Source organism: Antedon bifida, chromosome 2, assembly GCF_963402885.1.
Source record: "Antedon bifida chromosome 2, ecAntBifi1.1, whole genome shotgun sequence".
NCBI classification, from domain to species: domain Eukaryota; kingdom Metazoa; phylum Echinodermata; class Crinoidea; order Comatulida; family Antedonidae; genus Antedon; species Antedon bifida.
This window is the reverse complement of record NC_136227.1, coordinates 12966951-12980751: the sequence shown is the minus strand read 5'-3', so window position 1 is coordinate 12980751 and position 13801 is coordinate 12966951. Positions and strand designations below refer to the sequence as shown.

General features: G+C 32.3%; 2 protein-coding genes and 1 long non-coding RNA gene across 3 annotated transcripts in view; all 3 read left to right on the top strand.

Annotated features, from left to right (window-relative positions):
• Positions 1-13801, top strand: part of LOC144835448 (uncharacterized) — a 257525-nt gene that overhangs the window by 171253 nt on the left and 72471 nt on the right. The gene's annotated exons all lie outside the window — the stretch shown is intronic.
• Positions 5326-6263, top strand: LOC144835706 (uncharacterized). The gene is made up of 3 exons (XR_013611093.1): positions 5326-5384; positions 5674-5734; positions 6233-6263. It is a non-coding gene; the product is annotated as an uncharacterized LOC144835706 (long non-coding RNA).
• LOC144835217 (uncharacterized) lies at positions 6292-10234 on the top strand. Its single transcript, XM_078690267.1, has 3 exons — positions 6292-7882; positions 8064-9378; positions 9463-10234. The coding sequence occupies exons 1-2, from the start codon at positions 6382-6384 to the stop codon at positions 9344-9346; spliced, it is 2784 nt and encodes a 927-aa protein (XP_078546393.1). The 5' UTR covers positions 6292-6381; the 3' UTR covers positions 9347-9378; positions 9463-10234.

Sequence of the window (13801 nt, the reverse complement as noted above, 5' to 3'; positions counted from 1 at the left end):
AGCAGCCAACTTTTCACCAATGAAAATTACTGTCAAACCCAAGAAAATATCATAGGCGCGCCTACTTTTTTTAATTTGTATTTACTACACAAATGTTATAATGTAAAAGAAAAATACTAGTGTCAAGTTTTTTTTAAATTAACTTAGGCGCACTTTTAGTAAAAAAGTGTTGTAATTGTATTCTAGAACCATAGGCATCATATTTTGAAAAATTAAAAATGTCCAAATCATCTAAAATTCTAGTAAATTACCCAATTTTTATACTAAAGATAAATAAATACATATACAATTATTGTACCAAATTTGAACAAAATTGAAGTTGGTTAAGTATTTTTCCGCGATGGTTTTTGAATGATGTTTTTACAGTTTTATTTTATCCAAATCATACTAAATTTCTATTACTAATAAAAATCTAACTTTCCGATATACTGTATTACAATTTTGGAATTAAATGCTATTTTATGAGAGGAACACACTTACGATATTAAATATTAAATGTAATGTAATTATTAGTCATAAATTAGATATTATTTGACCTTTTTCCCCGTTATTTGAAACCTACGCGAAATAATATGAGAGGACGCTGTTTTACTGGTAATAGATATGGTTATTGTGTGTTCTATTCTTCCGCTCGAATATTCTTTAACCCCACAGACTACATCGCCCAGATAGCGAGATCCTAAATATTTTTGTATTCTTATACTATAGGAAAGGTGATTCCATTTTGCTAAAGGAACCTTTAGAAATACAATAGCTTTATTTATTTGCAGTTTATTCAACAAGAAACGGAAATTAAATATCTAAATAAATAAAGTATAGACATCATGAATTAAATTAATAAGTACTTTTAGTACGATAAAATGTATTATCAATGGGCAAAATATGTAGCATTGATGCCATAAAAAATAAATTGACGAGTCTCGGTAAATATGCAGGCTAGCTCGTGGTTCAGTGTAGCGGAGGAAATTGACTTTAGCTGCGTATCTTTATTACCACTCCGCGAGAGAAGTTGGCCTAACGGGTAGGCCTAGGACTTGTAGTGTGGGGGCCTAGCAAGTCAAGCAGAGTGCCTCGGCCAACCTACGTTCCCTAGTAGGAAGGTTAAGTTAGACCAGTCCATTTAGGCCTACTATAGCGGGAAAAGTTCTGGTGGTTCTACTTTTTTTATTTGTATTAAATGATTTATCAAATGGATATAGTATGTACATTATTCTATGGATTATGATGCGGATTATCGGGTAGCACATTCTTTCAAATGGATAGCATGGATTGGGTAGCACAATCAAATGGATAGCACATTGGGTAGCACATTATTTCCGGTAGCACATTATTTGAAATGGATAGCACATTGGGTGGCACAATCAAATGGATAGTAACTGTACATTATTCTATATGGATTATGATGCGGATTATCGGGTAGCACATTCTTTCAAATGAATAGCACATTATTTCAAATGGATAGCATGGATATGGGCAGCACAATCAAATTGAGCACATTGGGTAACACATTGCATTAAATGGGAGCCTTGTGCAGTTATTCTATGCGGATCATTATCGGGTATAGCACATTCAAATTGGGAGGACATAACAATAATTTAGTATTAATTATCCGACTAACTTCATGATCTTTCAATAAATATATGCGTGTTATCTGAAAAAGGACATATCTTGCCAGATACAGAACAGCCGTTTCTTGTTGTTAGACATGAACCGTACAAGAGAATCGGGTGGAATTACCGTGTACCGTATCGGATTTTCCATGGACAGTTGCCCCTACTACATTCCGGCCAACGACCACAATAATATTGTCATATATACATTATAATTAGACAGAATGATAATTTGTGTTTATATGTTAATAATCAGTGATCAAAATAATGAATATAATTCACTTTTTTTAACTGCGATAACATTGAGCTACAGTACTGTACGTTGAAAATATAAAATAATTGTGACTGTATGTAATGAACCATTATTTTAAAACGACACCAGCCTTTAAATATTTTCATTATTTTTGAACGTTTTTAAATGTTATGTACGTCATCAAAACATAATATGTTACGTTACTAAATAACATAAACACTATGTGATGATAATATTATACATTTGCATTAGGCTACATCTAAAATTATCTGAACGTTTGTCTTGAACGTTTTATAAATGTTACATTGGTACGTTTTCAAGACGTTAAAATGTTACATTATTAAATAACATAAAAACTAAGTTATTAAAAAACGTTTCTATAACATTATTATTACATCTTAAATTAACGTTAGTTTATAGTTTGTATTTTACGTTTGTATAACGTATTTCTGAACGTTTGTCTTGAACGTTGTATAAATGTTATATTGGTACGTTATCAAGAAGTCAAAATGTTACATTAATGAATCACATATAAACTACGTTATTATAATACGTTTTTATAACATTGTTATTACATCTTAAATTAACGTTAGTTTATAGTTTGTATTTTACGTTTGTATAACGTATTTCTGAAAGTTTGTCTTGAACGTTGTATAAATGTTATATTGGTACGTTATCAAGACGTCAAAATGTTACATTATTGAATAACACATAAACTACGTTATTATAATACGTTTTTATAACATTATTATTACATCTTAAATTAACGTTAGTTTATAGTTTGTATTTTACGTTTGTATAACGTATTTCTGAACGTTTGTCTTGAACGTTGTATAAATGTTATATTGGTACGTTATCAAGACGTCAAAATATTACGTTAATGAATAACATATAAACTCCGTTATTATAATACGTTTTTATAACATTATTATTACATCTTAAATTAACGTTAGTTTATAGTTTGTATTTTACGTTTGTATAAATTATTTCTGAACGTTTGTCTTGAACGTTGTATAAATGTTATATTGGTACGTTATCAAGACGTCAAAATGTTACGTTATTGAATAACATATAAACTATGTTATTATAATACGTTTTTATAACATTATTATTACATCTCATTAACGTTAGTTTATAGTTTGTATTTTACGTTTGTATAACGTATTTCTGAACGTTTGTCTTGAACGTTGTATAAATGTTATATTGGTACGTTGTCAAGACGTCAAAATGTTACGTTATTGAATAACATAAAAACTACGTTATTATAATACGTTTTTATAACATTATTATTACATCTTAAATTAACGTTAGTTTATAGTTTGTATTTTACGTTTGTATAACGTATTTCTGAACGTTTGTCTTGAACGTTGTATAAATGTTATATTGGTACGTTGTCAAGACGTCAGAATGTTACGTAAATGAATAACATAAAAACTACGTTATTATAATACGTTTTTATAACATTATTATTACATCTTAAATTAACGTTATTTTATAGTTTGTATTTTACGTTTTTATAACGTATTTTTCAAACGTTAGGTCTGAACGTAATATAATTGTCACATGTAAACGTTATTAAAACGTTAATATGTTACGTTACTATACAACAATAATCAAACGTTTCTCAATTACGTAAATAAAACGTTGTGAAAACGTTTTTGTATTAACGTAATTTTATTCACATTATGTAACGTTTTAATGACGTTGTGACAATGTACTTTTGTAACGTTATTATCGGAAACCAAACTATAACGTTCGCGAATGTTGTCATAACGTTATGTGTTTGCTGGGATAGTGCCTCGACCATTTTATTAAATTAATATTATTTTTTTTAACAGTATTTAATTATTTAAAAACATGAAAAATGAAGATTAATTAAATTAGATTTTGAAATATGTTATTTTGTAGGGTTTTAATAAAGTTAATCACATCCGTAGAAAAAAAACGGGAAAAATGTTTTCACTTATAAAATGACAAATAAATGGTTAAATTCAACCAAAAACCCATTCAACCATGGCAGCCAATTTTTTCATTAAAATATTTAATTTGAAATTTTTTTTCAGGTAAATACATTTTTTAGGATCAAATTTTTGGTCCGGATAACTATTATGTTACATTAAAATGGCACATTCAACAACAAAAAAATTTTTTTTCAGGGGGACAACACATCTTATATATGATTTTGTATTTTAAAAGTGCAGTTTTCACAAATTGTTTTTTAGACAAGTCACTTAAATGCCCTATGATCCCTGTGTATTATAAAGATGCTAGTTGTACTGAATATTTTAGTATGATGTTTTATTCATTATTTTTAGTAATGCATTTTGGCATACTCTCTTTTATTGTCAACACACTACCAACTCCGTCCACCACGTCCTCCTCATTAAATAGTGAAGAGCAATGATATTAAAGGATGTAATTATTTTAATTTGTAATTATTTTTTCTATAATACATTACAAAGGCCTATACATTTTATATTACACAGTGCCCTCACTCATCATTTATTTATTTTAAAAATGTCTCTGTTTGCTCGCACTTTCAGTACCAGCTGTTCAACAAAAGACAAAGTGCTTGATGGTGATTATTTTGCTTTTTAATAAAACAAACACAAATAAATAATAAAACTTGGTCTACTAAAGCTTTGGTTGCAGCGCAAGTTAGTTGACCAATAACCGGTAATTTGTTTAGTTTTATACTTGATTAGGCCTAACTGTAATAATATCACAGGCTATAAAACATGTACATTTACTATCAAAATTTATATCCTAATGAATTTCAACATTTCTTAAGGGCTAAATGGAACTATACCATTAGAATTATAAAGTGTTTAAAGTTTATTAATTGATAAAATATAAGATTGTTGGCCTCACATAAACTACATACACAGTGAGCAAATCTAACATGTTGAAGCAAGGCAAAAAAGCTTCTCTTTTAACCTTTTAACAACTGTAACTCAAGCATTAATATTCTGACTGGTATATCTAAATATGTGACCTGATCTGGCAAAACCCTACTTTTGTCGGAAATATTCATTTTGTATTTTTTTATATATTTGGATTATTTGAATCATAAGCTTTGTAGTGGTGTTTATTTCATAAAAATTGAGTAAATATTTAAAAAGTTATTACATTTTAAAAACTTACAAATCATTCAATTAGTTTACGAGAAAATCGCGTTTGAAGTTTGCAATGAAATACTTTTTGATACGCGCTGAAAACTCACTCCGTAGCAACGCAGTATTTTGGTCTAAGGTAGGCACCTGCAAGTTACGAGGCCACGCCCACTTTTTATGTCGGCGAAAAAGTGTGACTAAATTGCGGACCGGTCCGCGACCGCCAGCTGTAATTAATTCATAAAAATACGACGGGATTGGTCATGGCCTAAGATTTTGACCTCAAAATGTCACGCGGAAGTTATTGTACAGCTGAGTTATTTTCAAAAATTTTTGTGACCACGTTTATCGAGTGTTGCAGATTGTTAAACATTACCGTTCACAAAATACGCCTAATATTCATCAAAGGTAAGTGTTATGAATATTTTGATATTGGTAATAGTATTAAGCATTTCATAATCTTTCATTATACTATAAGTTTGAGAAATTTTGTGTATGTAAAGCTGCACTTTGGGCACCCCCCGTAATCGCCTATTTGTCCTAGTTTTGCATTCGGTCTAGGCTAGTGCTAGAGAATAGGATTTTGGCTGTGCGAGGCTCGTCGCCGCCGTGGGCTATGAACTCGTCGCCGTGGGCTATGAACATTTGCATATTTGCATTATTATTAATACTTTTATTATATTTAATTGTATTGTAGGTTATTCTTTGCCTCAAATCAAGATTACAAAATATATCTTCAGTTATTTAAGTTATTTTTGGTAAGTAGTTTTTTTCTTTTAAATAATTCTATATAATCATGCATATTAAAATATTATTTAGTATTAAGTAATATTATTTGATGAACATAACAGCTGAGAAAACAACATGGCATAACTGGTGATATCTCAGAATACTTTAGAATCTTATCTAAATGTAACAAAAGTTTGATTGTCTTGCTTTGGATCAAAGAGTGAAACCTACACTCAATAAACAATCTGATTCCATCAAAGCAAAATTGTTTATTTAACTCAGTGGGAGGAACTAATTACTTAATTAGCCCTCAGTAGCATTTCCTGTCGCCAACTTTGGTGCTTACTCTTCCCTGCTTAGTGCAAATAATTATTATTGTTTTGTATTTACTCGATCTTGAAAATGGTTCTATGATGACCAAAATGTCGATCTCCCTTTTTGTCATTAAATTTTATATTGAAATTACATAGTAAACGTCTTTTAATTCGTAATATTATTTATACAAATTTTACTATGATATTTAACAGGTAGTTGAGTGTTGATACACAGGATGGATAATCCTCCCTTAACAACTCCACAGAAGTTCATTAAGGACAACTACTTTCAAGTACCAAGTGATGTAGGTTTGCTGCAAAATGGCCATGTCATATTCACCTACATTACCCTTCCAAAAAAGATGTTTTCCAGTGTACAGCATATATTTAAAAAAAGTCATAGCATTATTATTTCTAATTGTTCTGTGAGGGATTTGGTAAAGAAGTTTAAGAGTTTTCATTCCATAAACACATCCGGCAGATTTGCTAATTTTGACATTTTCTGTGCTGGAACCTTTTCCAAATACAAGACTGTAGATGCTGCTTCAACCATGCAAGCTTCCTCATCCAACATCCCATCGCTAGAAGCTGCCACACAATCATCATCTGAAAATGTAGAGCCAATTAGGCCAGAAGAGGTAGAGCTAATTAGACCAGACGAGATAAAGCTAATTGGGCCAGAAGAGGTAGAGCCAATTAGACCAGACGAGATAAAGCCAATTGGGCCAGAAGAGGTAGAGCCAATTAGACCAAAGCTATTGAACCCTCCAAAACGATCATGGGGTGAAAAGTCTTTAAAAAGAAGAGCTAAGTTTACACCAATGAAGAGACAAATGCTGAGTAGAATAGAATTTAATGAAAAGCATATTGCAGAACTCAAAACAAAGCTTAAAGAAGCTAGAGCGAAGAAGGTTAAAGGTAAATACCGCTACTGGAGGCAGACGGTGGCCAGAAAAGAAATTCAATTGCAGCATAAAAAAGATAAGCTGGCAGACATAAAGGAAACAGATGATGTTCAGATATACAGAAAAAAATACAATGGAGCGCAAAGAATGATTGAAAGATTAAAGAAGAAAGGAAATGTGTACATGAAGGAAAAGGAAGAAGGCGCCAAAAAACTAAATGAAAAAAATGAAGAAATCTTTTACTTACAAGACCAGGTATTAGAACTACAGGAAAGAGTTCAAGAATTAGAAGAACTGGTTCAGGGCACTGCAGAGCAAAGTTCAGTTGATGGTGGTAAGGGAAAGCCTTACAATGCTAACACCAGGAAAATTGTCTACCAGATGCTGGATTGTAATGTGCCTACCGAGCAGATTCCTGTTCTTATGAAGAAAATGGCGGAAAGCTATGGAGTAACATTATCAAACGTTCCACATCCTTCTACTGTGCAAGTAATGGCAAGAGAAATGGGCGTCATTTCTGATTACATGACTGCCGAGTTTGTTGTTCAAAATGAAAATTTGACACTAGGATTTGACGCAACGACCCAAGAAGGAGTTCATGTGAACTCAATTCATATTACATCAAAAGAAGACTGTAAAGTTGTGGCTTTAGACGAGTTACCAGGGGGTACTGCTGCAGACTACGCCAAACATATAGAGGACTCTCTAACAAGTATTGCCACAACATACAGCAAGTTAAAAGCAGAGGATATGGCAGATACACGTTTAAACCTAATTAAAAACATCGCCAACACTATGACTGACCGAGCAATCGTCAACCACTCGACCATCTCAACCCTAAACGAGTCCTGGAACAAGCAATTAAATGAGCTTAACTGTCACCTGCATCCGCTAGATTCTATTGCCACAGAATGCAAAAAGGCGTTGAAGCAGGTTGAAGAAAAGATTAATGTCACAGGTACGTAATAAGATTTTCAAATCCTATGTTTATAATTTTATTATTAATTTAAGATCATTTATCCTATTTAATGCACTGTATAGGGTTTATTTGTACATAGAATACAGTTTGTGACCTTAAAATAAACCAACAAAGTTGCAGTTTAAAGAGGTTTTTAATTTGTTTTTTTTTTTAATTATAGGTAAGCAAATATATGGTCCAGAGTGTAGTGCTGCTCAATTGGTGCTTGCTGTAGCCAAATTAAGATACAAGGACGGAGCTGGGGATCCGAAGACTTTTAAAATCGAACTAGTGAATGCAGGTCTTCCGAAGGGCTTCATACCGAGGTACAGAGGAAACCGTCTCCATATTCTATTCTTAATATGTGGAAAACTTGTACATCAAAGTCCTTTCTTCACTGATCTTTTCTTAAAGTCTAGTCTGCAGAGTGACAAACTTCGAAGAGCGGTTTCATTTGATTTCAGTATGAGCCATTCCAGAGTAGAATTGCAAGTGTTGGGTTTGATTGGCAAACTTTTAACCGGCCCTTGGATGACCAAATTTTATGTGGACAGTTTAACTGAAGAGGACCATATGGGAGCGTTTGCAGTGATCAAGAAAGCTATAGATAAGCTTCAGTATTTCATTTTAAATCCACAGGAAACGTTGAAGACACCAAGCAACATCTTTGATGATAAAATACAATCTGATGATGAAACATTCAAATGTTTGCAAGTACCAGTAAATAACATGAGCCTATTTAGTGAAATGATGACATCATGTCTTTCTGGGTGTAGAAATGTCCTGCTCCGACAATACTCAAGGTATTTTGACCGCGATGTCACAAATCAATTGTTAGCCGAAACCAAGTCTGCTCGGCTACATAACATCGATGCTGAGCAGATCATGGGAATGTTTTCTGCTCTTCAAAGAGCAAAAACCAATGCAAGTATAGATTACATATCCTGTGGTATACGAGCCAGAAAAAATCATGTACTGGCATATCTAGAGAGTTTGTCAAAAGAGACCAGAGAAGCATTGATAAATGCTGCAAGACCACTTGCGAGACAACAGAGAAACATGAAACGAAAAGCAAAGAAAGATGTGGAGAGTGAGATTCAAAGGAGAATTGCAACGAAAAGACAGAAAAGGGATCAGTCAACAAGAAGAAAGTTAGAGAAAGACCTAATGGCCAAGAGTGTCACACCGAAAGACTTTCCAGAATATGAAGAAGATCTACTTCGTATTATAGAAGGAAGGCTTGTTGGTGAGGAAATCAGACACGTATGGTACGAGGACGAAAAGAATGTGATGTACTATGGTTTCGTAGAAAAGTATCTGCCTCTTACTAAAAGTCGAAAAGCCAAATACGTCATTGCCTACTGGCAGAAAGACCAATCATATAATGAGGATGCAGAGGATTTCAAAATATCACCTTATGAATTGGCTGTGGATCTTGTTAATGAAGATTTAGTAATTCTGTAGTTCACCTTCCTTAATTGATGTCAACACCAAAGGTAAAAATATGAATTCTATAAAAATATCCATACACGCTTTACATTTCAAACATTACGTTTCATTAATACTTTGCTTATTTACAGATGTTTCCACCGAGATGGAACAAGCTTGATCGCCTCACTACCAACGCCTTCTTCAAGACGATTACCAAATGACTGGACGTCAACACCACTGCACTGAATCATCGTCGTCTACCACAGTTTACAACTCATATTGTTTTATATAATTTTTTTTTTATTTTGCAAATATTTTTTATTTGCTCAAAGGGGCACATGCAAATGTGCAACCTCCCCTCGCTGTGATCATCAACCTTGTCGTGGTAGCGAGGCTTGCGTGCTTCCTTGTATTGTTAGCCAGACCAATGATGTTCAATAAAAAAGTAAAATATATACAAACACACTTAGTGAAGAAAGTATTTGCCAAACAACAAATTGAAAAAAATAGGGAAACTATTTCATAATTTTCGATAATTATTGTTTTAAGTATTATTTGTTATTGTATATAAACAATCAATATAATATGACTATGAGTGCAATTGGCACAGGCAACTTATTTATATTTACAATGCTAATGTTTTAAATATCTATTTTTTATCACCGAAAAAGTAATCAGAAATCACATTTTACAATAAAACTGTATTTTATTCAGAAATAGCTGAGTACTAGATTGTTTTAATTGAATAAATGTACAATATTTATAGTATGATTGAATAAAAGTGGGAAGACCCCACTAAAGAGAAAAAAAAGAGTTAGTAATACTGTAATGTTGTTCAGTAAAAAAATGCTCTAACAATATGCTAGTTATCGGGGTTTCAGAAACATAATAAAACCACAACTCTTCCCCCTTCACCACCTCCACCCATGCCCACCTCCCCCGCCCTTCTATAAATGCTTGCGATTCGTCATATAACCTAAAAAAATTTAAAAAAAAAATACAAAATTAATACTGTATAGTTATATTGTAAATAAATTGATTACCGATTACAAATGTCTCCCCCTCCAAAACCCCCCTCCGAACCCACCCACCATTTCTCCACCCTGCCTCATAGGGTCTGCGGAGATGTCCAAGATGTTGAGCATTATGAAAAATAAGTATTTATTTAATTTTGGAGGTTAGCACACATAAGCATGCAATTTGCCACAAATATTTGGTATATAACACTAAAATGCCTATACCAAATTTTTGATACAAAAAAAATCATAAAAAATAGAATTTTTTTTTTTTTTTTTTTTTTTTTTTACAAATGCATTACATATATTTTTCTGAATTTTTTGATGTATGGGTCAATGAATTTGGTTGCGTTTGAATTTTCTTGTCAGGTGCCTATCTAAGGCACAATGACGTCATACCAGGAAGTGTGTGCGATATAATAGCAGCGTGCACATCATAGTCAATTTGACTGATTTCAGACGCCGTTTTAACCTATTTAGTCACTCGAATTAACTATTTTGCACTATTGAAAAGCAGCATTATAACGTCAAGCTTATTTTAACTGGTTTCGGAGGTGTTTACGATATCAACAGCGAAAAACCAAGCAGGCCTAGGCCTAGCTAGTTAGGCCTATTTAGATTTTCGCCGTCATCGCCTGTAAGACCTACTGATGGGTGTTCATCAGGCCGTGTATGGCAGCGGTGCATCGACATTGGGGCTGGCGTTAGTAGTAAACTAGCCTAGACAAGTTTGGCGCCTTGCAGAGTCACAGCTTGCTAGCTACTAACATTGTATTGATACATTTGTTTTTTTTATAACGTGGAAGATTCGCTGTAATGTTTGGACTTGAATCCAATGAGTTTAAAAAACATTTAAGATGAAAGGACTGGACAATAAATTAAATAAATAATTAAGAGCCGATTGGATATATAAAATGTATAAAGAAAACTATTTATTGACAATAAAGCTAGGCCCAGTAGTACTAGTAGTAGTAGTAGGCCTACAACCATAATTATAATAAAATTAAGGCCTAGCTCAAAAAAATATAGAAAATACAATTGAATTTATGACGTGAATTGTTTTTGACTTGTCTATTTTACTATGGAATAAACAAATACAGGCTACAGCTATTGCAGAACACACCGAACACTTTACTTTGAATATTAAAATCGTTTTTATTCCAATTTACGACATGCTGTGTGTAAAATGAAAATAACCTCACAAAAATGTAAACAACTTTTTATTTCCGCGCGTAGAGCATATAACATCTAGCGCGTTGACCAATAACGTTTGTTATTGCGATGATGCGCCATAGCAACACACGCAGTTCGCTGTTCCAGAAACTTCGAAGAACCGAATTTTCTGAAATTATGTCATAGTAAATCCAAGTTTTCATTGGTTCCTTCTTTAAACTCCGCCCTAAAACTTCCATATTTGGAATGTCAAATGGATGAGCTTTATTTTGATGTGTGACCTTTCAACATTGTGCAGCGAACTAGCGATCAAAATGTCGTCAAACTCGGCAACTTTCAACTGAATTTACGCAAAATTTTAGCGTAGATCGTGAATAAATTGTTAGGCTTGAGGAAAATACATGTTTTTAAAACTCTCTTTTTTCATAATTTTAATTAAATTTCGGGAGTTTAAATCAGGTAGACGTATTCTTAAATAGTGAAATATTTAAAAAATGCAAAAACATGTAATCTGCCAGGGTATTCGATTTGGACGTATTTTGACTGATTACGTGAATTTTGAATTGCCGACAAAGAGAGGGTTTTGCGAGATCGGGTCACATATGGTAGTGATGATGATATACCTAAAATTTGAAAGCTCTTTTCTGCAAGATATCAACTTATCTTGTGCATAATAAATAATAATAAACCACACAATTACCACTGCACATGGCCTTCTGTGTACCGATCCAATTCCAACTTGCACCCAAATCTCCTGGATAGAGGAGTGCCACCTCATTATTACAATTTTTTTAATAAAAAATATATGTGTGGCCAAAAATGCTAAATTTACACTTAATGTCCAATTTACAGAGCAAATTTACTTATTTTTGTGTGTGAATAAAATTTGCTCTTTGTTTTGTAATGTATGACGTAGAAAATTGTAAAACAAATCAGTTCTATGTTTGCTAATCATTATATGGTTTTATAGCATTGTTGTTTTAATATTGTTGTTTTCCACTCTAATAATAGTGCTGTGTTACAGTAGGTCTAAATGTAGTGATTATTGCCAAGAAAACAAAATAATCCTTGCATTATTGTTAATAGGTATACTTCAGTCCTCCCAACTCTTCCAATGACTGCAGAAGATATTTCGTGTCATCTCTTACTCTCCCGCTGAAATGCAACTTCTTCCGATTTTTTATATCAACAATAAAATATCCCCATGATGTATATACCGTATTTGTATAATTTTTACTAATATATAATACAGGGTCTGTCGATATCAGTCTGTCAGATGTTTATAATAGCCTACTACTACCAGTTCATGCTTTCTTTAATGCAAGAAATACTGAGTTGGCACTGCATTTTCGTTCTTTGAAATACCCATGTTTATACTGTTATATACGTTGATATCTTTCCTTTTTTAATAGTGCCCTCTATGGTTTGATATTTTCCAAAATGTTATAGTGCATACTATCATAAAACCTCTCAATATTTCATTTGTTCAAGTTGAGATGTCATACTTTAATTCATCGTTCACACCAGCAGTTGATTGAATGTAATGTTTAAATATTATCTACTCAACAATAATATGTGCCATTGTTTGTGTAATGTACAGTAAGCATTAATAAACTTTACATGATTTTTTCTTTGCACATCTAAATACCCTATAAGTTGATAACCAAAATAAAATAAAATATGGATGACTTACATGTTCTTTGATTCTGAATTGGTACACATACTGGGCCCACATCTTTCTGTTTCACTACATCATACTGGTCCTGCCAGTTGAATCTATTTCTACAGAGCAATCTCACTATTTAAAAAAAATTTCGAAACTTACTAAAAAGGTGAGATTCTATGGTGTTTTCTGTTTGCAAATAACTTTCTCAATTCCCAGAATTCAGACAACAATGAATAAAAATAAACAAGAAATATTTTTTACCATAAAAAAAGACAGTTTTAATTATTGTTCTTTCTTCATTAAATGATATTTTTTAAATTGATATTCTATTAATAGTTTAAGAAATCAATTCAATTCAATTCAACTTTTATTTCAGACAATTGTCCATATGGTATAATACATTACAAAGAAAAAAAAAGATGAAGGAGAGAGGACCAAAACTTTTATCTATTGGTATATAATGCCTCTCCATTTGTAGTACATGTTTGAATCCATCAACAAATATTTATATATACAAATTAACATTCTGTTTCGCTTTTCATTATTCTTGTAAGAAATCGGTAAGTCGAAATCCTCAAATATTCATAAAATGATGGAATATTGTTTTCCACAAACAAATTCCTCGCACTAACA